This window comes from Schistocerca gregaria, chromosome 1, assembly GCF_023897955.1.
Source record: "Schistocerca gregaria isolate iqSchGreg1 chromosome 1, iqSchGreg1.2, whole genome shotgun sequence".
Taxonomy (NCBI): Eukaryota; Metazoa; Arthropoda; class Insecta; order Orthoptera; family Acrididae; genus Schistocerca; species Schistocerca gregaria.
This window is the reverse complement of record NC_064920.1, coordinates 766788584-766813958: the sequence shown is the minus strand read 5'-3', so window position 1 is coordinate 766813958 and position 25375 is coordinate 766788584. Positions and strand designations below refer to the sequence as shown.

At 38.5% G+C, this 25375-nt stretch overlaps 1 protein-coding gene across 1 annotated transcript in view; it reads right to left on the bottom strand.

The window, feature by feature from the left end:
• The window catches only part of LOC126268153 (synaptic functional regulator FMR1), a gene marked incomplete in the record, with an annotated part of 168304 nt that overhangs the window by 68469 nt on the left and 74460 nt on the right, over window positions 1-25375 (bottom strand). The window contains 3 exon segments of the mRNA XM_049973698.1: window positions 12198-12319; window positions 14210-14322; window positions 14419-14562. Coding sequence (XP_049829655.1) covers window positions 12198-12319; window positions 14210-14322; window positions 14419-14562 — 379 coding nt within the window.

The following is a 25375-nucleotide window of genomic DNA, read 5'->3' as shown; positions in this document are numbered from 1 at the left end:
AAAAGGATATTATTTTATTCTTGAGTTGTTGGGGTTTGTATGCGAAGGACAGCTGCATGCGATGCGCCCATTCACATCCCTGCCAATCGCGAATCGTATGGTCATAACAATTCTCAAACGACAAAAGATATCAAAAGATATTTTTTTAGCAAATGATAGTACCCATTTTGCCTGATAAATGCTCTTAGCTTTTTTTTATTCACAGAGCTATGGACGTCACTTGTCTGTAGCAGTGAGAAGTTGGCAGCTCCGGACACAGAGACATCCATAGCACTGTAGGGAAAACCAAGTGGAGTTCATTTACATGTCCCCAATACCTGGGGAACTGTGTAGTAGGATGTGTATAAACACCCACAGTAGTGACATGGTTAACAGTCTGCAGTTGAGCTGTGTGTCAAATGATTTCCAGGAATCTAGGAACACGGAATCTGCCTGTTGCCCTTCATGGTTCACAGGATATCACATGAGAGAAGAGCAAGCTGAATTTCATTCATGTGATGCTGTCTCAAGTCCATGCTGATTTTTCTGTCAAGGAAATTTATTGCCTTAGAAGTGAGAATGTGTGTAAGAATTCTGCAGCAGACCATAATTAAGGATATTGGTCTGTCGTTTTGCAGGGCTGTTCTTTTACCCTTATTATATATGGGCATTACCTACTCTTCTTACCCTTACTTGGAATTTTACACTGGGTTGGAGATTTCATGACAAATGCAAGGTAAGTAAGGGAAAAATGCCCTACAGTACTCTGAGTAAAACCAAATTGGTATTCCATGCGGATCTGGCGACTTATTTGTTTTCAACACCGAGTTGCATCTCTATGCAAGATATACCTATTACTATGTTCGCTGTGCAATGGTCAAATAATGGTATGTTTTAATGATTCTCCTCTTCAATAATTCCTTAAAAATAAAATTTAAGACTTCAGTATTCCTTTGATTTCTCTTACTACTACACCAGACTGGTCAAGAAGTTACTTCAACCCTCTTAGCACTTTTGTCAGACTGTAATTTTTTCATGTTCTTGTCAGGATCTTTTGCCAAGGTACGACAGCGGTAGTTCTATGCTTCACAAATCTGTTTATAGATGCACAAATTTCTTCTGACTTTTGCTGGCTGTCATTTGCACGTTCTTTTTTGAAATTGGAGTGCAAGAGTATCTGCTTCCTCAGCATCATCTGAATTTTGTTGTAAAACCATGAAAGATGTCTTCTGTTCTTAGTTCACTTACTTCTCCAGAGCACAATTTGTCAACTGTTTAAAACTTAGCCCATAATTACTACATATCTATTATATTGGAAGTTAATGATATCCATTCATTGCCCTGGTGAGATTCTAGCAACTGCTTATCTGTTATTTTTTTTTCCCAACAAAAATACTCTCATAGCCTTTTTGGTGAATTAATTTAATTTAATATCAATCACCACTATGATATGATTATCACTCGTCCCGTCCCTATACTGACCCTGCTGATTAGCCCAGGCCTTAAATATTTCCAGTGTGTGGGCTGCACAAAGTCATTCTGAAAACAGACTATTTCACAATACTGACTGATCATACCACCTTCAATGAATCACTGTAGGTCCCAGACTACATCCGGTAGGTTAACTTCACCTCCAACTAATATTGCGTGATCCAGGTACTTCTACGACATTGAGCGTGAAGTGGAATTATTCTAAAACAGTCATAGCAGAACTGGGTGGCCTTAAAAATCCAATAATTAACTTTAGTTCATCTAGGCCTGTTACTCAGGCCCAGATAACTTCACAGACTCAATTTTGATCTTGATAAGAGAGAATAATTTTGTCAGCTGCAATGAACACTCCCTGTCCTAAGCATCTCTCTTAAGTAATGACAAATTTATGAGAAGGATGAAGGATATGTTGTTACTCACCACATAGTGGAGATGCAGAGTTGTATATATGCAGAACCAAAAAGATAGAAGATACTGCAAGACAGTTAAGTTTTCAGCCAAATGGTCTTCTGAATTACATGCACAGCAACCCCCCCTCCCCCCAACCATTGTGTCTGGCTGCTGGAATTAGCCAGAGACTGTACAATTGATATTCATTCCCTACCTTGCTAAATATTTTAGGCCTTTCTACTTCAGGTTTCATCCAGCTACGAGTTCGAGGAATAATTTGATTGCACATCTTTCCTGGAGGGCAGCTAATTTAGAAACTTTTGTTATCAAGACTTCTGACAATTTGCTGTTAAAATCTAGATAGCTCTCCTGCAACCATTGCACTGATTTTTATAGTGGTATGACTACCAGCCAGCTGTCCATCAGGATGAATAGCCATCATGAAACTGTGGCCAAGAGCAAAGTAGACCACCCTGCGACAAAACATGCAGCTGAGCATACCATGCTCGGTTTCAGTAGCTGCTTCGTAGCTTGAACCATCTGGATCCTCCCCTCCAATAAGCTTTTCTGATTTGTACAGATGGGAGTTATTCTTGCAACACATTCTCCACTCCCAGAATTATTACGGCCCTAACCCTGGTAATCTACTGATCCCATACCCCCCATCTAACAGTTTCCACTCCCTCTATCCTATTACTGCCTCCCTTCTCAAGTCCCCTCAACCTCATTGTGTGCCACCTTCTGCCAATGCACTCAACCATTCGATCCGCCTCCCTGCTCCTCTGCTTTTTACCCCATGCAGCTGCTACACCTGGCAGTCTCTGTCAGGCCACCTCCTAGGCCCTGCACATCCCACCAGAAAGTGCTCTTCTCACCACCACCCATGACCTGCTATCCCTCTCCCACTCCAGATTGCCATTCACGCGACACTCATTTGGTCGGAGCTGCCAGTGGCAGCAGTTGTGTGTGCATGGGGTGTTCTTGCTGTGTGTGTGTGTGTGTGTGTGTGTGTGTGTGTGTGTGTGTGTGTGTGTTTTTGTTGCGCGCGTTTGCACATGCACATGCACATGCACACTTTGTTGAAGGCTTTTGCCACAAGCTATAGCATGTAACTGTATTTTTGTTGTGCCTGCCTGCAACTCAACAGCTCACCTTCACACTGAGTAACAATATATCCTCCACCTAATATTGTAGGCAACATGTTAATACACATGAAGTGGCAGATCTTAATTCCATCGAGGACTTCCAGGTGGAGGACGTTTCTAATTCCACAATAAACTATGTCGTGAATGCAATCAAATTAAATTCAAGTATCATGTGGTGCCTGTACTGAAATACTACTACTACAACAACAACAACAACAACAACAACAAGAAGAAGTACTCCTGCAAAACTTTGAAAAATCAATGACTTTTACACTTTTCCAAATATGCAAATGGGAACTGTACTAGCTGTCTGAGCAACTATTAAATATATGTAAGAAATAGATAGATGACAAGGTAAGAAAACACAAAAACGGAATACTTAAAGAAGCATCCAGTAATGTGGGCAGTGCCCATTCACCAAATTCTGATACTATCACTATCTTTTCCTACTCCTCTTCTCCAGAATTATTTGCAATTACAAAATGTTTGTTTTACTTATCCAAATGAAGCATGATCAAAATTTTAACAGTTGCATAGTACAGAAAGAGGGAAAACTTTTTTTTTGTGACTAGATACACTGAATTGTCATTAAGAACCAGACACCAATAAGTAATTGCTCTTTCTTGACACAGCTGAGATAACTGATAGCAGGTGTGTGTGTGTGTGTGTGTGTGTGTGTGTGTGTGTGTGTGTGAGAGAGAGAGAGAGAGAGAGAGAGAGAGAGAGAGAAATCTTATGGGACCTAACTGCTAAGGTCATCAGTCCCTAAGCTTACACACTACTTAACCTAAATTATCCTAAGGACAAACACACGCGTACACACCCATGCCCACACCAATAAGTAATTGCTCTTTCTTGACACAGCTGAGATAACTGATAGCAGGTGTGTGTGTGTGTGTGTGTGTGTGTGTGTGTGTGTGTGTGTGTGTGTGTGTGTGTGTGTGTGTGTGTGTGTGTGTGTGAGAGAGAGAGAGAGAGAGAGAGAGAGAGAGAGAGAGAGAGAGAGAGAGAGAGAGAGAGAGAAATCTTATGGGACCTAACTGCTAAGGTCATCAGTCCCTAAGCTTACACACTACTTAACCTAAATTATCCTAAGGACAAACACACGCGTACACACCCATGCCCGAGGGAGGACTCGAACCTCCGCCGGGATGAGACGCACAGTCCATGACTGCAGTGCCTTAGGCTGCTCGGCTAATCTGACAGCAGGCATTTATTTTCTATCACATATAACACAGGCAACAGGTACAAACAGCTTCAGGACAACACTCCATGACAAAACTGGAGCATTAACATTTTAGCTACATATAATTAATTAGGGATCACAATTATATTTAAAATAAAAGAGTCATTTCCTTTCCAATTGCTGCTAAGGTGGGCAACAGTTGCCCAACTGTCCCTTCTGGATTCATAATCCAATTAACTAAAGATAAAACCCTCTAAAACCTGTTTGAACAACAACTTCACCATCAAATTAAACACAGTGGGAATCGTTCACTGAAGTATGAGACACTACCCTGGAATTTGCTAAGAGCAGATCCAGCTTTATCATAATCACTACTGGCAACATGATTAACACAAGAAAAGTTGATTACAGTTAGTGACCAGAGTATAATAGTGACAATTTTTGCACTAGTCAACAAGATTGTCCTTTGAGTGTTGCGGTACGTTCCGTTTTCTTATATACTGCTTTCTGTAAACTGCATAATTAGTAACATGTTTCACGACAAAGTAGCTGTAGCTGTACCTCAGTTGGACCCATGGAAAGTACAAAAATAAATTTTTCATCGTAAGTAACTACTTGCTCCCTTTCTAAGAGTCAGACTCCTGTAGTCTCAGCTTCACTTCATGCCATTCTTATTTCACCATGCCAATTCACATTTAATACAGTATCTCTATTTTCATGAATAAAATTACAACTCCACAAACAATGAAGACTCTTGCTTTTAGGTTAATACATTATCTTTGGACAAAAAAAGAAAGAGTTTGCTGGTCATATACATTCTTTTACAAAGTCAATGAGCTGTGGCTTACTACTTGTTGAAGTTGATGTGATGATACTAATTATTTCGAGATTTTTTAAAAGAAAAAGATAATCAGCCACACATTTTTGAAGACTGCATATTCTTCTAGAGGTATAGGGTTGATTTTTCAATAAATTAAACCCCAAGGAATTAATACCTGCTACATAAGGCAAATCATAAGAGCCAACTGATAACATTCTGATCCAGATGTTTATGAGAGAAACGAAGAATTTAACAGGAATTTTGCATTTATCAATAATCCAACCATTATAGCAATGTCTCACAATGGGGGAAGTTCAAGACTTAATAAAACATGGACATCAATACAAATGCTCTACCACCAATGATAAATTAAACAAGCAACCTTTCATAAGCTGTTTGGGGGGGCTCAGACACTAGGCACAGAGAACCTGTATACTGCAGCTAGCAGCAGCAGCAGCGATGACACATGAAGAGAGGATATAACAATAAAAAGAAAAGTTACAAAAGGGGCTGAAAAATTTGGATAAATGTTTTTTTTTCACCTTAGTACAAATAAAGCACTGAAATAGTACACATGAGAATAAGTCCTAGACGGTGACATAATTAATAATGCAAGAATGTTCTATAAAGCAATTAAAACTATCAAAATGTGACTGGCTCACGAACAAGATGTGAAAGTTTGGATTCGACGAGTCATCAGTTCACCACACCTTATATAATAAACAGTGAAATGCAGTTAAGTAATTGTTAACAATCAGTAAGAGTGAGGATAATGTCTGTGAAATAACAGCCAATATTTTTGAAAACTGATCACTTGGTCTAAAAACTTGTGCCACATTGTGAGGGTAATTATTCATATGCTGGAGGGGAATTAAAAAAATAAACAAACTGTTGATTCCATGGAAACTAAAAGATAAAGTTTCCTCAAGTGTTGTCATTCCACCAGCTAGGTGAGAAACTAACACAGGGACATTTCAATGTAACTATCAAGATTTGATGGACTATTTCAAATTCCAACAAGCTGTGCCTAATCTAGGATCATGTAACACACCTTCACTTTCACGGAAGTCTCATTCTGGTGGATCATGTGCAGACTGGTGATGGTACAAGTAGTGGATGAAGGAGTATCGACACCCTTCATCAAAACCACAGAAATCAACTCCAAACATTGGCTCTACATATCCAATCAGCAGTTTGACAGTTTGAAGGGCATAATACGCATGCGCACGCACACATGGGGGGGGGGGGGGGAGAGAGAGAGAGAGAGAGAGAGAGAGAGAGAGAGAGAGAGAGAGAGAGAGAGAGAGAGAGAGAGAGAGAGAGAAGGGCTAAAAATACTGAAAATTTAAATGCTGTTTGGATATGGTATTTATGGCTGACTAATATGGGTATCTTACAGCTGTAATAAACATGTCTTACTACAACCCGAAATACTAAATCGTTTTTCCAGTATATTATTATGCTGACCACTATGGAGAGCAGACTATGGTATAGGAAGAGAAAATTACTTATGCCTCACGTGTATGCCAACCTATCTTCTTATGGCCCTTATGTGGGGTGGTGGTGATGAGGTCTCACACTGAGGAGCATAGGAGATGATGCTGAAGTCCCACACCGCCGACTAGGCAAGGTCCTAGTGGAGGTGGTTTGCACGCGTCAAACGCATGTTGTTTCAAATTCCAGTTATTTAAACTTACCGAACAGCGTTAGTGGGAACAATGTTATATATTCGTCTCACTTGCAGAAAAGGTCTCAGTAGTACTGATACTTCAGCAGTGTGCCGCTTATGATCCATAGAATCAGATTAACATCTTTACAGTCATATAATTTGCATTAACACATTAAAGTAAGCTAAGGATTTCGTCAACTCATCGCCTGACGTACTCAACAATTTGGCTGGTGTTCGAAATCAAATATAACATACCATCTGAGATTCTAATTATCAAATAAGCCTTCGACTGGCCCCTAAATATCACTTAACTTATTGACAGATTACTCGTAAAAAGTGAAAAATAGAAGTACTCAGATAACATCGAATTTTGTACCACCTACCATTTATGGCATGAAAGTCCTAGTAACTCATAAAATTTTAAAATACACTATCTCTTGTCCCACTGTCAATTTATGCTGTTTGTTGAGAGTGGTAATCCATTAGTTTCCAAACAGATTGAAGAAACTGTGTGCCAATAAATAACAAGCTATTCTAGCCTGGTAAGCTCTATTTCCACATGATGAGCCACTCATTTAAAAACTGTGTGTGTGTGTGTGTGTGTGTGTGTGTGTGTGTGTAGGTTGGAATGGGGGGGGGGCGGCGGCGGCACAGTGGCATGCTTATACCCAGATGATCAGTTATGATCATCATCAGTTTTTGAACCTGACCAAAAAATTATGAATGGGCCTATAAAATATTACAGCAGATTGCTTATAGGATCAGTGGTATTATAAACCAGACAGCAAGAAACAAATACAAATATGTGGCTCAATAACATTTTGGCAGTGCAGCTGCATAAACTACTATTACTACAAATACCCTTCAGTCACCTTCAGGGTAAAACTCACAGATTGAAGCTATGGCACCTGTTCCATCATTTAAAATGACAGAATAAGTACTTTATCTTCAATCTGTCAGCTCACTCTAAAGATGACCAAAAAGTAGGCAGCTGCATTGTTGTTGTAGTAGTAGTAGTAGTAGTAGTAATAATAATAATAATAATAATAATAAATTTATGCAACTGCATTCAGAAAATTTAATGGATAAATTATTGCGCAATGGAAACATGAAGTTACAGAACAGTATGTGTGCCTGATGATACAACATTTCGTCACAATTTCTCCCTCGATAACATGTCCATTTTTGAAAACTTCATTTCTGTTGCGATTCTGCTTGGCAAATTTTCAAAACCTGTGCAACATCCAATGATTCTGAACTCCAGCTCACTGCTTTGAAGCAGTCTACAATGTATGCAGAAATATTACAGGGAAAAAAATCATAGCTTATTCAGAGTTTACCCACTAGATTGTACTGCTTTTGGTATGGTTTTCAAGAAGCTGAGCCTGTGTAACTTTGGCACAAAAACAGTGAAGCCCAGACTGCAACTGATCAAAATTACTGGAATCAAACATTTAACTTCAGACAAATAGTCAGTAATAATCATTTACTATAATGACACGGCTAAAGAGATCTCAAAATCTACAGAGGCTGGAGTAGGGCATAGCAACTAAATACTTTAGGTATCAGACAACAGAACTCTGGTGTGTGATATTTAACGTCCCCTCTTTGGCTGACTATTATATCGACATGCTTAAACTATTCTACTGAACTTGCCTACCCTTACTAACTTCTTTTTGATTGTCTTAAATCACATTGAATTACAACACTTTTATTACAGATCACCTTACTTAGCATACTGACTTTTTTATCCTATATCATATCAATAACACCAGTTTTAAGTATCCCAAATGCTGCTGTAATTACTTTTTTGATTTCATAGTAAATCATTCTCTCAAGTTTCCTAAGCTGCCTTGCAAAATCCCCTCTAAAATGATCATTTTCTTCTCTTCCCTCTCATCTGGTCCAGAGATGATCCATCCTTCTGGAAGTAAAATACTGAGTATCTTATTCTGATTGCTTGTCATATTTGTAGACAAATTGTTAGAGTAAGCAATTTAACAGTTACAGAGGAAGAAAAGAAGATTTCTATCTTACTCCACCAGATCACAAAATGTAAATCACTTCTATGAAATGTTAAGCAGAGAAACATGCAAATCTTAGCTTTTTTCATTTCCTTTTTTAGAAAAGTGTTTGTGGATATTGACCATGCCTCTAAGTGATGGAATTCTAGTGGTAATTTCAACAAACCATGGCAACAGACACGTGTGAAACTACAAATAATGTTTACAAGCTGCAAGACAGTAAGATCTGGATGTTTTTAAAACTGTGGGTGTTATGTTATACTAAGATTTGATGAGTAGGAGATATTAAGGTGTGTCCAAGGAAAAATTGATGGAAAGAGGCTTTTCAGCTGTCTTCACAATTCAGTTTTTACAATAAACTAATCTATAATTTGAAAGAATATTTTTTGTTTACTCTAATACAAGAGAGCAGTCCCTATGCCGAACTTCTGGTTATGAACTTAAAATATTGACCCCAGACTAGTTGAGAATAATTTCTTAGTTGTATGTACAATTGCGCAAAAGATGGACACAACAGGAACACTTTCCAGGCAAGTGCTATTAAAATGGTAAACATAAATCCCATTTAATGCCTAACATTGAGAGATCTGTATTATACAATTTGAAGTGCTATGCAGTTTTGCCTATAAACCCATGTAGATCTCTGCTGCTTTAATTTCCATCTTCTTTATTATTACAGTTGCATGAAAACCCACCTGAAAAAGACTGCAGAATATTGTTTGTGTATATTGCTAGTTAGTTGAGAGTTTGACTCGAATATTTGGGCACACCCTTTCAGGCTCAAGTTCCCCAATTTTGTAAAAAGAAACACTGAAGCTAATACATAATAGTAACTACGTTATTCTAGTTAGAAATCATGCAGGCAATCTTTGTTAGTATGTGCACTCAATTTGCAGCAAAATGTGAGAACACTGTAACATGTCTACTGGCTTTATCTTAAAATGCATCATATCAGATGAATCTCTCAGCCCCTAGCTGAAAGGGTTGCACAAGTTTCAAGCCTGAACTCTGCAACTTCTGCAACATAGGCTTAGATAACATCAATAAAACACTGTTTCTTTCATAATTATATAATATTTTATTTCTTAAAAAATTTCTGTAAATAATAAAGAGGTACGACAATACGAAATGCCCAAGAGTCAGTAAATTGGCAACATTTTGTTTTATTTGTATTGACCAGTTCTGAATTAGAACATTGATAAGCCTGGCCAAACAACAATAGCTTCCGTAAAACTACATCACATTTGGCCATCTCATCAAACAATTTGATTTGTCAATTTATTAACTAAAAGCCATCATTAACCTTGGCTTACCCTTCCAGCTTGGTTTCATTTCACATTTAGGGAGCAAAGAGTTCAGCCAGTGCAACATGAGTGGAAATTAGAAACAGTAGCTTCAAGCAATGTCAACATTTTGCGTCCCCAATACACAAGTAGACAAAGTAATATACAAAGAAAAAGAAATATTTCTTGCATTGTTTGAAATATACAAGATCTCCATAGGAGATGAAACACTTAGATAAAAGTAAACATTTTTAATGCAATTGAAAGCGTCTACTTCATAAGGAGACCAGTGTTGACAAATTGAAAGCTGCATTTCCAACCTCCAACTAAATGCAGTGTATTCATGTCTGCATGATAAGCCTCTGTTTCTCCCTCTTTGAAGAACAGTTGCCAATTTTGAAATTAATGCCATTATTTTTGCACTCAAGAAATGTGCAAAAACAGCATACAATGTCTCTTCCGATCATATCTTTATGATATCAATATCATGCTGCAGTGTCACAAGCCTTAAAAAGGATACTATAATCCTTTAAAATTCACTTTTTCTGTCTTATTAAGATGTTATGTAATTTATGTTACTATCTTGAAGAGGGGACTGTCTTATCTGGTCCACATATAACATGACATACACCACATTTGTTTCTGTCCCTACATCATTATAATATAATTATTAAGCCTATAATTGAGAACTATTTAAAATCTGTACCTAATAAGTGCAGGATATTTTCTAGTTTTTTAAATCAAAAGTCAATTTTGATGATCATTACACCTTAGAATTATATAATTCCTGTTCTAATCCAAAGCTGCTGTTACTGCATAATGAATATTCAAACAGCAAATATACTATGAGCTGTGGATTCATTTCTCAAATTATCAATCTTTGTTATAACTGGTCAAATGTGAACACTATCTTAGAAACTCACTGGGAAAATTTCCTGACACACACAATATGGAATCTGAAGATTAATGCACACTGATTACAAGAAAATATACTGCACATTTCAATGCCATTAATATCTAGTACACAGTAAAGTCATTATCTCGTACTGACAAAGAAGAAGTTTAAACAAAAGAAACATTCACAACATTTCAACTCAGAACAATTCTTGTAACATACTAATAATTAAAATCAAAAGAGCTTTTCAATTTTGAAAAAAAAATTAAACTAATTTTATACAAATGTCCAATTGCATTTTTCCCATAATATGACATTTGAAAACTGCTCCTAGAATTTTGAAGTAGTACACTTAGCATTACAGATGCTGCACAGAAGACTAAGAGACACAAAAAAAAAAAAAAAAAAAAAAAAAAAATAAAAAAAAAAATATGAAAACAAAGTAACTACTGCAGCCAACATCACCTTAGACTGTTGTAAGGAAGGTGGGTGGGTGAGAAATAACTGGAATCAATAAAAGGAATGAGGAGAGGTTCAGTTAGAGAATGTCTATTAGAAATTATTAGGTTGCATATCTTCATACCTATCTGACCAGCTTACTAATGCCCGTCAGCAAAAACAGCCATCATAAACACTTCCAATGTTAGCAACAAAAGATAAGAAAACTCAGAAAGGGGAAAACTGTTCCTGTAAATGGAAGTTACAATATTACATAACTCAAGACAATTTGTTTCATACATCAAGTGCTTTGTTTATGCAAGGGTCTGTTGTATAATATATTCAACAGCAATATTACTCTGTAGGGAATATTTTTGCCTTCTACTTCTGTCACATCCTAAGAATCTTAACATTGAGAAGAATTACTTGACAAAAACTTTAATCATTTTAAATCCAATTGCACAGCAAGCAAATATTACTGCAGTGCCATTAATTCCACAAGTCAAATAACCGTTTTGTCCAAAGCCAGGGATGTTAAGTTTACCCACCATTGTGACTGACCAATGACTGAACAATCACATTCCTTAAACTATAGTAAACATTCGGTCTTGCTGAAATTTACTGAAATGGTGTGTTAGCAGATAGATTGACATGTTAATCTGCTTTTTAAGGACTTAATTTCAAGCAAAGATCAGCAGGTGGTGGGCTGACAGCATGTGACATCACTTACGATCTTTATCTATCGTTCCACCTCCTCCACCACCCTTGCTGCCTCTTCCTCTTTCACCGCCACCCCTACCACCCCTTCCCCGGCTTGATGATGGTCCTGGACCTTTTTTGCCATCCATATTATTGATGTAATCATTTATAGTATTACCCGAATTAAATCTTGCATCATTGTGCCGAGCACCACCACCACCTCCGCGTCCTCTGCCACGACCTCTTGCTGGCCCACCACGGCCCCGACTGCTCCCACCATCCATGTCTGAATTGTAGCCCCTAAAACAAAAATAATTGAAGTGCAATTTCCCTTGATGTCAAATTTTATGAGAATAAAGAAGGTATGCAGAAATATCAACATAACTAATTATAACAATGCGAAAAGGGTAGATAGCTACTCACCACAGAGGCATGAAGTTTCAGGGAGGCACAATGAGAAAGACTGTTAAATATTTTAGAGTGCAGAGAAAAATTTCCTCCTTCCAAAATAGTACACACACACACACACACACACACACACACAAACACAAACACACACATTCACAAAAGCACAATTCGCACACACATGGTCACTGTCACTGGGCATCATGGTCTGACTGCAGACTGTGACTACATCTGAATCAGTCACCTGAAAGGGTTGGTTGGCGGGCGGGTGGGTTGGTGGGTGGTGGTGGTGGTGGTGGTGGTGGTGGTACGGACAAACCATGGGGCAGCGAGGGAGGATAGGAGAGTAGAGATGGAGGAAAATACTGTGCTGCTTGAAGGAGTGTGCAGGGACTTGGTGGAGACAGATCAGCTGCCAAGTGCAGGATCGAGAGGCTGTGTTGGGGGGTGACAGGCAAGGGAGAGAGGAGGAGAGAGAAGGGGGGAAAACTAGTAGGTGCAGTGGTGGGTGGTGCCAAGGGTCTTACTGACTCCTTCACATGCTAAAATTGCCATCCCAGCCCTGTCCAGAAACAAATCTCTCATGCCTTTTCTCTCCTGTCATCATTACCTCCCACATACCCATTGTCTGGCCGTAAAGGAGCACTTCCTCTCTTGATTCAGCCTTACCCAAGGCTGGAAAAAATACCACGTTCTCCACCAGGGTTTCAACTCTCTTGTCACACCCTACTATGAAATGAATATCCACCCCTGCCCCATTGCTTGACAGTGGCTTTCCACCACCCTCTGAACCTATGTAATATCCTTGCCCAACACTACTCCACCCCTACTCCCAGCCCCTTGCCTCATATCCCTGCGATAGACCTTGAAGAAAGAGTTTTCCCCATATATCCTCCAATTAACACATACTCTAGTCCTATACCCTACCAAAGGTAGGGCTACCTGTGAAAGCAGCCATATGATCTACAAAATACACTGCAACCACTTCCTGTGTGAGCATGACAACTCACGAGCAGCCTGTCTGCATGAATGGCCACTGCAAAACTGGTCAAGAGAGCTGGACCATCTAGTTTCTGAACATGCTGCCCAACACAATGTGCATCACTTCAACAATTGCTTCACAGCCTGCATCATCTGAATTCTTCCAACCAACAATACCTTTTCTGAACAAAACAGGTGGGAAATTGCCCTACAATGTTTCCTTCGTACTTGTAACCTTCGGCCCCCCACCTGCCCATCCCCTTCGCAACTCCCACTCCAGAACTAAATACACCTTCTATCCCACCACTTCATCCACTATTCTTTTCCCATTTTTTTCTCCCCAGCCCTCCCACTCACCGGCACTGCCTACAGACTGCACCTGGCAGCCCGTCCTGTCCCCGTCATGCCTCTGCTTGCTCCCACAGGCAGTACATTGTTTTCCCTCACCCTCCTATCCATCCCATTCCTCACACCATGTCACCTCTTTATTGCCCCACATTCCCCAGCACATTGTTGCTCACGTCAGATGGAGTCACAGTCTCCAATTACGGCCCGCCCCCCCCCCCCCCCCCCCCCCCCCAAGATAAAATTGGCATGTGTGTATGAGTTGTGTTTATGTGAATGTATTGTGTCTTTTCTAATCTGGAAGAAAGACTTTTGTCTGAAAGGTTCAATATCTAACTCACTCTATTATGGTGCCTGCCTGTGACTCAATGCCTCCTCTATGTTACAAGTAGGTTTCTAATCTTTTCATAGTGTTATTCCATCATGGATTTCCATTGTCTAATTATATTGTAACAGTACCTGTCGTTGCGCCTCTGAATAGGGAAGTTCTGCATTGAGCCCATTGTAGTACCATGTATACTTCGTAGCTGTTGATCAATTTCCAACTTTTCTTGCCTTAATGCTTCCACTTCCTGCGACACAAAATCAGATGAATGAAATTACACTTTTTATAAAGTAATGAAATTCAAAATTCTTAATGCCTAAACCAAATACTCTCCAAACATTACCTTTAGGTGTGCTAAGTGATATTCCAACAGCACCTTTGCATTGGCTATACTTTCTACAGTTCCTACAAAAACGAAAGGAACTTGACCTTCTTCACGAGGGATTGTTGGCTGTGGTTCATTATCTCCCTCTATTTTGACTCTAACCTGGAATAGAGAAAGCTTATGGATATTTGCACATAACCGAAATAAATAATCTTGTAACTACTACAAATATGAAGCATGAATTAAAAAAAGCTTAATATTACTACTATGACCATATTCTGTAAACTTTCCAATCACAGAGAAAAAGAATACAAGGACTAAGTAATGAACAACTTGGGAAAACGCTACTGTGTTGAAGAAATTTTTTACATTAAGACCTGTCACTGGCTTGTAGCCCTTTCTCCTAATTTTCCTCAACTAATTTCTCTTTCCTACATGAAGGCAAATTAAGTTCTGGAAGTTCAGATTAGTGTTTTCTACTTTACATACTACTATCAGCATCAGCAATTGCACTTCTTGGAAGAAGGTACTTGTCTGACCTACCCTCCACCCCCAACATATTACAATAATGCACACAAAAAATCTTCAATGATCATGTTATGCTAATGATCACTATTTAATCCAGACATGCAGTTTGATGAAGAGCAGAAATTTTTGTACTCAGAATGACTAATATAATGAATTTAGTTCGTTACATATGAATGCTTCAAAAATTTTAATTATAAAATTTTAATAATTTACAGTAATATATAGGGGAATGGGGGATTTACTGCAGTAAGTAAAAGTATTTGTACAAATTTTCTTATAGTAGAATTAATTAAGGGTGAGCAAATGGAAACTGACGTTTGACAAGCTAATTTTTCAAGCGCCATCAGCACGTGACATGATGTAAACCTAACACCAGCATAGATAGAAAAAAACTTTTGAAGATGTTACTGTGTTGTGTTCCACTTTAGATGTCACATCAAAGACACACAATGGGCATCAAAAAGGGGTATGGGCACCTGGACTGTGCAACCCCCATTCCCACCCCACAGGTGAGGGCCCTCCCACAGCATCCACACACAGGTGCCTGGCAAGCAGTCTCTACACGCTTTAGAAGTGTTGAAGGAGTATGGATTTACAACAACAAATCAGAGAAAGAGAAACATTATCAGAAGGTGGGGGTGGGGGACAACTTTATGTTTCTACAGGACATGGACCACCAATATGAAATGGGTGACAATTCGCCAGGTGGAGAGATACTTGTTACTAATATCCTTTTTAGCAGCTCTGTGCCTCCTATTACTCCAATAATAATAGGCCCAACAGCAGACCCAATGTCTTGTCAAGGTATGAGTGAAATCAGTTGCTAGCAGATGCAAGGGAAGATGACAGACAAGACAACAGGAGACAGGGCATCGACTCTTAACTGGCGACGTGCAGTCTGCAAAGTGAAGAAATTCCAGTTAAAGTCTGCCTGTCATCTTCCTTTCTGCCCTTGAGAATTTTCACAATGAAAAACATTTAACAAGAAACATGGACAACAATATGATTGGCCAGAAGAATACGAGCCACCTAATCAGCAAGAGGCACATCCAACCATGCGCTGAGGGGGAAAATTTTGCTTTTTGTGCTACTGCCACATTAACATGGGACATTCTGGTGTGGCTGCTGCTGAAAATTATGCACTGCCGATGCATCCAAGCTACAGACAACAGACCCCAGTGCGCCTGCACACACTGTTTACACCACCACCAGACATCCACGCATCATCCAGTAAAATGTACTACAGCTGTCTCATTCCAGTGTGCCTGCCAGATCTATTTGTCTCGTAGCGATTACGATTTAAAACTCTGGAAACAATTGATAATCTTGCCACTGGTAATTGACAAATAATTACTTCCTTCTCACAAGTAAAGGTAATTTGTAAATTTTATCTGTATAGCTATTGCCTAAAATCACATTAGTTTGTATAAATACATGTTTACGACTAATTTCCTTATTTATTTTTACAAACGATCTTGTGTGCCTCAACGATACAGATAGCCGTAACATAGGTGAAATCACAACGGAGGGGTATCAGTTGAGAGGCCAGACAAACGTGTGGTTCCTGAAGAGGGGCAGCAGCCTTTTCAGTAGTTGCAGGGGCAACAGTCTGGATGATTGACTGATCTGGCCTTTTAACACTAACCCAAACGGCCTTGCCGTGCTGGTACTACGAATGGCTGAAAGCAAGGAGAAACTACAGCCGTAATTTTTCCCGAGGGCATGCAGCTTTACTGTATGGTTAAATGATGATGGCATCCTCTTGGGTAAAATATTCCGGAGGTAAAATAGTCCCCCATTTGGATCTCCGGAAAGGGGCTACTCAAGAGGATGTCGTTATCAGCAGAAAGAAAACTGGTGTTCTAGGGATTGGAGCGTGGAATGTCAGATCCCTTAATCGGGCAGGTAGGTTAGAAAATTTAAAAAGAGAAATGGATAGGTAAAAGTTAGATATAGTGGGAATTAGTAAAAGTTCGGTGGCAGGAGGGACAAGACTTTTGGTCAGGCGTATACAGGGTTATAAATACAAAGTCAAATAGGGGTAATGCAGGAGTAGGTTTAATAATGAATAAAAAAATAGGAGTGCGGGTAAGCTACTACAAACAGCATAGTGAATGTATTATAGTGGCCAAGATATACACGAAGCCCATGCCTAATACAGTAGTACAAGTTTATATGCCAACTAGCTCTGCAGATGACGAAGAAATTGAAGAAATGTATGATGAGATAAAAGAAATTATTCAGGTAGTGGAGGGAGATGAAAATTTAATAGTCATGGGTTACTGGAATTCGAGAGTAGGAAAAGGAAGAGAAGGAAACATAGTAGGTGAATATGGATTGGGGCTAGGAAATTAAAGAGGAAGCCGTCTGTTAGAACTTTCCACAGAGCATAACTTAATCATAGCTAACACTTGGTTCAAGAATCATAAAAGAAGGTTGTATACATGGAAGAATCCTGGACATACTAAAAGGTATCAGATAGATTATATAATGGTAAGACAGAGATTTAGGAACCAGGTCTTAAATAATAGGAAATTTCCAGGGGCAGATGTGGACTCTGACCACAATCTATTGGTTATGAACTGTAGATTAAAACTGAAGAAATTGCAAACATTTAAGGAGATGGGACCTGGATAAACTGACTAAACCAGAGGTTGTACAGAGTTTCAGGGACAGCACAAGGGAACAATTGACAGGAATGGGGGAAAGAAATACAGTAGAAGACAAATGGGTAGCTCTGAAGGATGAAGTAGTGAAGGCAGCAGAAGATCAAGTAGGTAAAAAGACGAGGGCTAGTAGAAATCCTTGGGTAACAGCAGAAACATTGAATTTAATTGAGGAAAGGAGAAAATATAAAAATGCAGTAAATGAAGCAGGCAAAAAGGAATACAAACGTCTCAAAAATGAGATCGACAGGAAGTGCAAAATGGCTAAGCAGGCATGGCTAGCGGACAAATGTGTGGATGTAGAGGCTTATCTCACTAGGGGTAAGATAGATACAGTCTACAGGAAAATTAGAGAGACCTTTGGAGAAAAGAGAGCTACTTCTATGAATATCAGGAGCTCAGATGGAAAACCAGTTCTAAGCAAAGAGGGGAAAGCAGAAAGGTGGAAGGAGTATATAGAGGGTCTATACAAGGGTGATGTACTTGAGGACAATATTATGGAAATGGAAGAGGATGTAGATGAAGATGAAATGGGAGATATGATATTGCGTGAAGAGTTTGACAGACCGCTGAAAGACCTCTGTGTGAGACAGAAAATCCCTCAGACTTCGAGAAGAATGTAATAATTCAAATCCCAAAGAAAGTAGGTGTTGACAGATGTGAAAATAACCAAACTATCAGTTTAATAAGCCACAGCAGCAAAATACTAACGCAAATTCTTTACAGACAAATGGAAAAACTGGTAGAAGCCGCCCTCGGGAAGATCAGTTTGGATTCTGTAGAAATGTTGGAACAGATGAGGCAATACTGACCCTACAACTTATCTTAGAAGAAAAATTAAGGAAAGGCAAACCTACGTTTCTAGCATTTATAGATTTAGAGAAAGCTTTTGAAAATGTTGACTGGATTACTATCTTTCAAATTCTGAAGGTAGCAGAGGTAAAGTACAGGGAGCGAAAGGCTATTTACAAATTGTACATTAAGCAGATGGCAGTTAGAAAAATCGAGAGACATGAAAGGGAAGCAGCTGTTGGGAAGGAAGTGAAACAGGTTTGTAGTCTCTCCCCAATTTTATTCTATCTGTATATTGAGCAAGCCGTGAAGGAAACGAAAGAAAAGTTCGGAGTAAGTATTAAAATCCATGGAGAAGAAAGAAAAACTTTCAGGTTCACTGATGACATTGTAATTCTGTCAGAGACAGCAAAGGACCTGGAAGAGCAGTTGAATGGAATGGACAGTGTCTTGAAAGGAGGGTATAAGATGAATATCAACAAAAGCAAAACGAGGGTAATGGAATGTAGTCGAATTAAGTCGGCTGATGCTGAGGGAATTGGATTAGGAAATGACACACTTAAAATAGTAAAGGAGTTTTGCTATTTGGGGAGCAAAATAACTGATGATGGTCGAGGTAGAGAGGATATAAAATTTAGACTGGCAATGGCAAGGAAAGCGCTTCTGAAGCAGAGAAATTTGTTAACATCGAGTATAGATTTAAGTGTCAGAAAGTCATTTCTGAAACTATTTGTATGGAGTGTAGTCATGTATGGAAGTGAAACATGGACGATAAATAGTTTGGACAATAAGAGAATAGAAGCTTTTGAAATGTGGTGCTACAAAAGAATGCTGAAGATTAGATGGGTAGATCACATAACTAATGAGGTGGTACTAAATAGAATTGGGAGAAGAGAAATTTGTGGCACAACTTGACAAGATGAAGGGACATTTTCTGAGGCATCAGGGGATCACAAATTTAGCATTGGAGGGCAGCGTAGAGGGTAAAAATCGTAGAGGGAGACCAAGAGATGAATACACTACGCAGATTCAGAAGGATGTAGGCTGCAGTAAGTACTGGGAGATGATGAAGCTTGCACAGGATAGAGTAGCATGGAGAGCTGCATCAAACCAGTCTCAGGACTGAAGACCACAACAACAAATGTTCTAGCAGCTGGCACTCCTAATTCAATTATATAATGTGCAAATGCCAAACTCAAGTTCCATTTAAAATATTGCGATTCCTTTTATTTAACAAATAAATGCTGCACACACTAGTGCAATATAATATTCAACCACCAAATATATTCTGCCTAATGTAAGGTCTGTTTTTCCATTAACTGCCGACTGCTCATTATTTTGTAATTAAACTCCTATGTTTAGTTGCTCTGGTATTCAGCTTTTCTAAATTAATGAAACTTTTGTTTGATATTATCATAAACTGACTGAATGGCATGGCAAGCAGTTAGCAGTAGACTTGAGGACAGAACAGTGGAGTATATGTTGTCTGGATGTGCTTTCTTTTGACATTCTGTTTCAATTGCTATTTCATTTGTTTGGATATTCGTCTCTTTTGTATCATCTCAGCACAGAATCAACACAAAATTTTCAGGTACATGACAAGCTTTGTCTAATGATCTCAAACAGATCTGGTATGAGTAATCATACATCTGTGGAAGACAATACTGTGATGAAAGATGTAACAGATGGTGTGTACTGCCATTCCACACACAAAATGAATTATGCATAGAAAGAGCAACAAACAGAAAATTATTGGATAGTAATGATGGCAGACTCAGAAGAGCAAATAACGTGCAAAATCTGCAAAGTATTCACTACTGTGCAAGAGAAATTGACAATGTCCCTAACCAAGTTAATGTTGCATTAGATCTGGAGAATGGTACATCACCGCAACGTTGTAGATGGAGATAGCCATGGCCTTGCTAGAGTATGCAGGAATCCTGACATGCCAGGAATTTATAGCAGTAAGATGTGTTGTCTGGTAGTGTGTGGCTCACCATGTCACTTGTTTTGACACATATTAAAGCATTATTAGTTCATGCACTCTCATAGAATTCCTTCCTTGTGATCTTTAGATCATTAAGTGAGACAGAGGGTAAGAAAAACACTAAGTCGCAGAAGAAGTCAACAGCAGGGAGTTACCCACTTTGCAAATAGTGGTAAATTTAAATTGGCACTTGCTAGATGACCTGAACCATTTTGATATAAAAAGGAGTGATTTGACATCTAGGTCAAGACATAGACAACAACACTAAGGCAATGTCCTGCCTCTAGGTCCGACCAAAGCTATGAACTTTTAATGATCAGTCAGAAAACAAAATCTAATATAGGTATGATGCCTGAGGGTTTGTATTACTTTCATATGAATGTACTGAGAAGTATAGAAATTTCCAGATAAAATGGTAATATGTAAAATTGTTCACAATTTTAAACTGAGAATCAGTTTTGAGTTAGAGAGAAGAATAACTTTGAAAACATTAATTCAGACTTGTCATCAGTAGATATATGAGAGTCGAGCTATGTTTGTGGTGTTAGTTGAGTTATTGATTGTGTGTGGCAGTATCAAAATAATGACCATGACAATTTGGAGGATAACAACTGCTAGTGTTTCTGAATGTGCTATATAGTAAATAACGAAAGTAGCATTGGGATACATGCAACACCTTTCAGGAACGGACAGCATTGGAGGTGATGGAGACAGTGACATAAAAGGAACTTGCTTTGGAAGAGATGCAGTATCATTGATATTTAATGAAGGCATGTGATATATGGAGTGCTTTTTTGGGGGTGGGGGGTGTGAAGTTTTGAAACGAAGAAGTTCTTGTTTGTTGATGAAAGCCACTGGCAGGCATTGCGAGGAAGAAGAGGGTGACAATTCAGTAGCGAAGATGCGCCTAAGGAAAATTGAGGAAAGGGCAGCATCAATGTATGTGCAAGAGGTCAGAATCTGAAAGAATATACCCCATACCATTCCTGAAACTACATCAATGGCTTTACATGAAGAAATTTAATGATAGAAGAGAAATTACGTCATGCGCCACAACAGAAGGTTTCAATATTATGACAAAATTGCAAATGGAAAGTTGCACAAACTTCGCAGAGTGAACTGTAGTAGTTCTTGCGCAGAAACCTGGAAAAAAACCCATAAAGATATTCAAGGAGCATGCTGTGTGTGTGTGTGTGTGTGTGTGTGTGTGTGTGTGTGTGTATTTCAGTTATTCCATTTGTGAACTGGAGATACATTGTTAACAATTCTGTATCTGTGGTGTGAGGCAAGTTGGAACTTTCAATGCAAGAAATGTATTTTGTAGACTAGGGGCACATTTATGAAAAGGAGGTTAATTTCAAGTAGGAATAAGGCAGCATTGTAACTAATGATACTTTGTAAATTAATGGTATGAATGTTACATGTTTGTACTATTTGACTTGTGATGAACCTCATTTGTCTGTCAATTTCATACTGCAGAGGACTGTGAGAATGAAGGACATGTGAAAATAGTGTAATGTTTAAGTCTGTAACAGATGCTATGAACTACTAATTGGCACCATAAGTGAAAGGCATTCATATACAATGAAAACAATGAAAAAACTAATCTGGGCTTACCCATGAGTATTATTAATTATTTTTATTTAACTGATTTCCTATGAATTATTGTACATTATCATTTACATTTCTTCATGCTATTTTCTATCCTTATTACGGGTTATCTCCAGTGCACAACTTTTTTATGCATACATACATTTGAGGTGAACATCTTGCCAGAACACTTACCATAGCAATGGACATATCTTAGACCTTGTAGCTACAAAAAGCTGGACGTTATTGACAATGTCAGCATAGAAATGGGAATTAGCAATCATAATGTCACTACAGCAACTATGATTATGAAAGTTAATCAGTCAAGAAGGCTAGAACAGTATTTTTGATAGATATAGCAGACAAGTAGTTGTTCGCATCTCACTTACAGAGTGAGCTTACATCATTTAGTTTCAGTAAGATGAACGTAGAGGAATTATGGACAAAGTTTAAGGAGATTGTAAATTATGGTCTGGTAAGTTATGTGCCTAGCAAGTAGATAAAGTATGGAAAAATCCATCATGGTTTGACAATGAAATTAATAAGATGCCGAGGAAGCACAGGTTCAAAAGAAAACACATAAATGGCAACAAGCTAAAGTTAGTCGAGATTCGTGCTTACGTGAAAAGATCTATACACAAGTCACACAACTACTACCAGTGTCACACCTTTACAATATAGCTGGCACAGAACCTGAGAAAATTCTGGTCCTATGTAAAACTGCTAAGCAAGTCGAAGACTTCCATTCAGTGACTTTTTCACCATTCTGGTGTGACAGTCGAATGTAGAAAAACGATAGCTGAAGTTTTAAATTTCACATTCAAGAAATATTTCATGGAGGAGAATTGTGCACGTATACTGTCAGCTGACCATCGGACAAACTCCTGTATGGACGATGTAATAATAAACATCCCTGACTTAGAACAACAACTGAAAGATTTGAAAGCAAATCACCAAGTTTAGATGGAATCCCAATTCGGTTTAACGAAGAGTACTCTACAGCATTGCCCTCTTATCTAGCCTGCATTTATTGTGAATCTCTCACCGAACAAACAGGCCTAAAGATTGGAAAAAGCACAGGTGACTCCAATATATAAGAAAAGAATGGTCCCACAAAATTACAGACCAATGTCCCTAACTTCAGTCTGTTACAGAATCATTGAACATACTCTCAGTTTGAATATAATAATTTTCTTGAGACCGAGAAGCTTGTGTCCACAAATCACCATGGTTTCAGAAAACACCCATCATACAAAACTCAGCTTGCCTTTTTCTCTCATGATACACTGAGAAGTATGGGTGAAAGGCAGATTCCATATTTCTAGATTTCGGGAAAGTGTTTGACATAGTACCCCACTGCAGGCTGGTAAAGAAAGTACGAATATATGGAATAGGTTCACAGATATGTGAGTGGGTCTAAGACTTCCTAGTTATAGAACCCTGTACATTGTCCTCGACGGTGAGTTTTCAGAGACACTGTTATGGTCAGGAGAGCCCAGGGAAGTGCGATAGGACTGCTGCTGTTGTTCTATCTATTTTATATGATGATGCTGTGGTGTATGGTAAGATGTCCAAGTTGAGTGACTGTAGGAAGATACAACATGACTTAAACAAAATTTCCAGTTGGTGTGATGAATGCCAGCTGGCTTTAAATATAGAAAAATGTAAGTTAATGCGGATGAGTAGGAAAATTAAACCTCTAATGTTCGAATAAAGCATTAGTAGTATTGTACTTGACACAGTCACATCGTTTAAATATCCGTGGGTAATGTTGCAAAGTGACACAAAATGTAACAAGCCTGTGAGGAGTGTAGTAGGGAAGTGCAAGCATTAACTTACATTTATTGGGCGAATTTTGTGAAAGTGTAGTTTACCTGTAAAGGAGCCTGAAATATCTAATGCTACTGTGACCTATTCTTAATTACTGCTCTAGTGCGTGGGATCGGCAAAAGGTCGTATTAAAGGAAGACATTGAAACAGAGGCAGGCTGCTAGATTTGTTATTGGTAGGTTTGAACAATGCTTACGTGTTATATAGATGCTTTGGGAATCTCTGGGGAAAGGCGACATTCTTTTTGAGAAACACTGTTGAGAAAACTTAGAGAACTTTCACTTAAAGCTGACTGCCACACAGTTCTACTGCCACCAACATACATTGGTTGTACAGACCACAAAGATAAGAACAACAAATTAAGCTCACACAAAGGCATAATGACAGTCTTTTTCCCTTGCTCTATTTGCAAGTGGAAAAGGAAAGCAAATGACTAGTAATCCTACAGGATACCCTCCACCATGCACCGTACGGTGGCTTGCAGAGATCTATGCACATGTATATTATTGATTCAGATGTAAACTTTGGATCATGGAAATTTAAAGTATTCTTGTTTTCTTTATGGTTTTCATGTATTTCTGAATTTATGTTTGTCACAGATTCTTAAAAGACTGCCCTAATCAGTGTTTTTGATAGGTGGCAGTATTCATGTATGTAAGGGTTTTTCTTACAGTCCTCAGGATGTTTAATCTTCGGGTCTCAGATTAGATTTACTTTGATTCCAATTGATCGGTAGTGAGGAGGTCCTCCAGGATGTAGAACATGACAGAAAAACAACAATACATGACAAATATTTACAACTAAAACAAATAAGCAAATGTACTATTCCACAGTTCCGAAGTGGAATGATGATCATTTTTAATGAACACTATATGAAAAGAGTCATTTTACTAATACTAATGCACTGAATTTAAAATAAAATTTTATTTATTAGGTAATAAACGTATAATACAACAACTGTAACACACACACACACACACACACACACACACACACACACACACACACACAGAACAAAGAAAGAAAAAATCTGTTTGTTTTTACTGAGAAATTCATCAATGGAGTAGAAGGAGTTGGCCACCTCTAGGCTTCTCTTATACTGAATTTCATTGGTTGTTAAGCTTTTTATGGCTGCTGGCAAGTTATTGAAAATGTATGTTCCTGAATAATGCACACCTCTTTGAACAAGACTAAGGGACTTTAAATCCTTGTGAAGATTATTCTTATTTCTAGCACTGATTCCATGAATGGAGCTGTTGATTTGAAAAAGTGATATTTTTAATGACAAATTTCATTGAGGAATAAATATATTGGGAAGCAGTAGTTAGCATCCCTAGTTCCCTAGACAGTCTTCTGCAGGATGTTAGAGTTCACACCACATATAGCTCTTACTGAACGTTTTTGTGCCCGGAAAACTTTAGCTTGGCTTGATGAATTACCCCAAAAAATAATCCCATATAACATTATGGAATCTAAGTAATTGCAGGTTTTTCATTTTTATAACCCCTATGTCAGACAATTCGCACTGCGAACAGAGATTTGTTAAGACGTTTCCGCAGTTCTGTGGTGTGCTCCTCCCAGT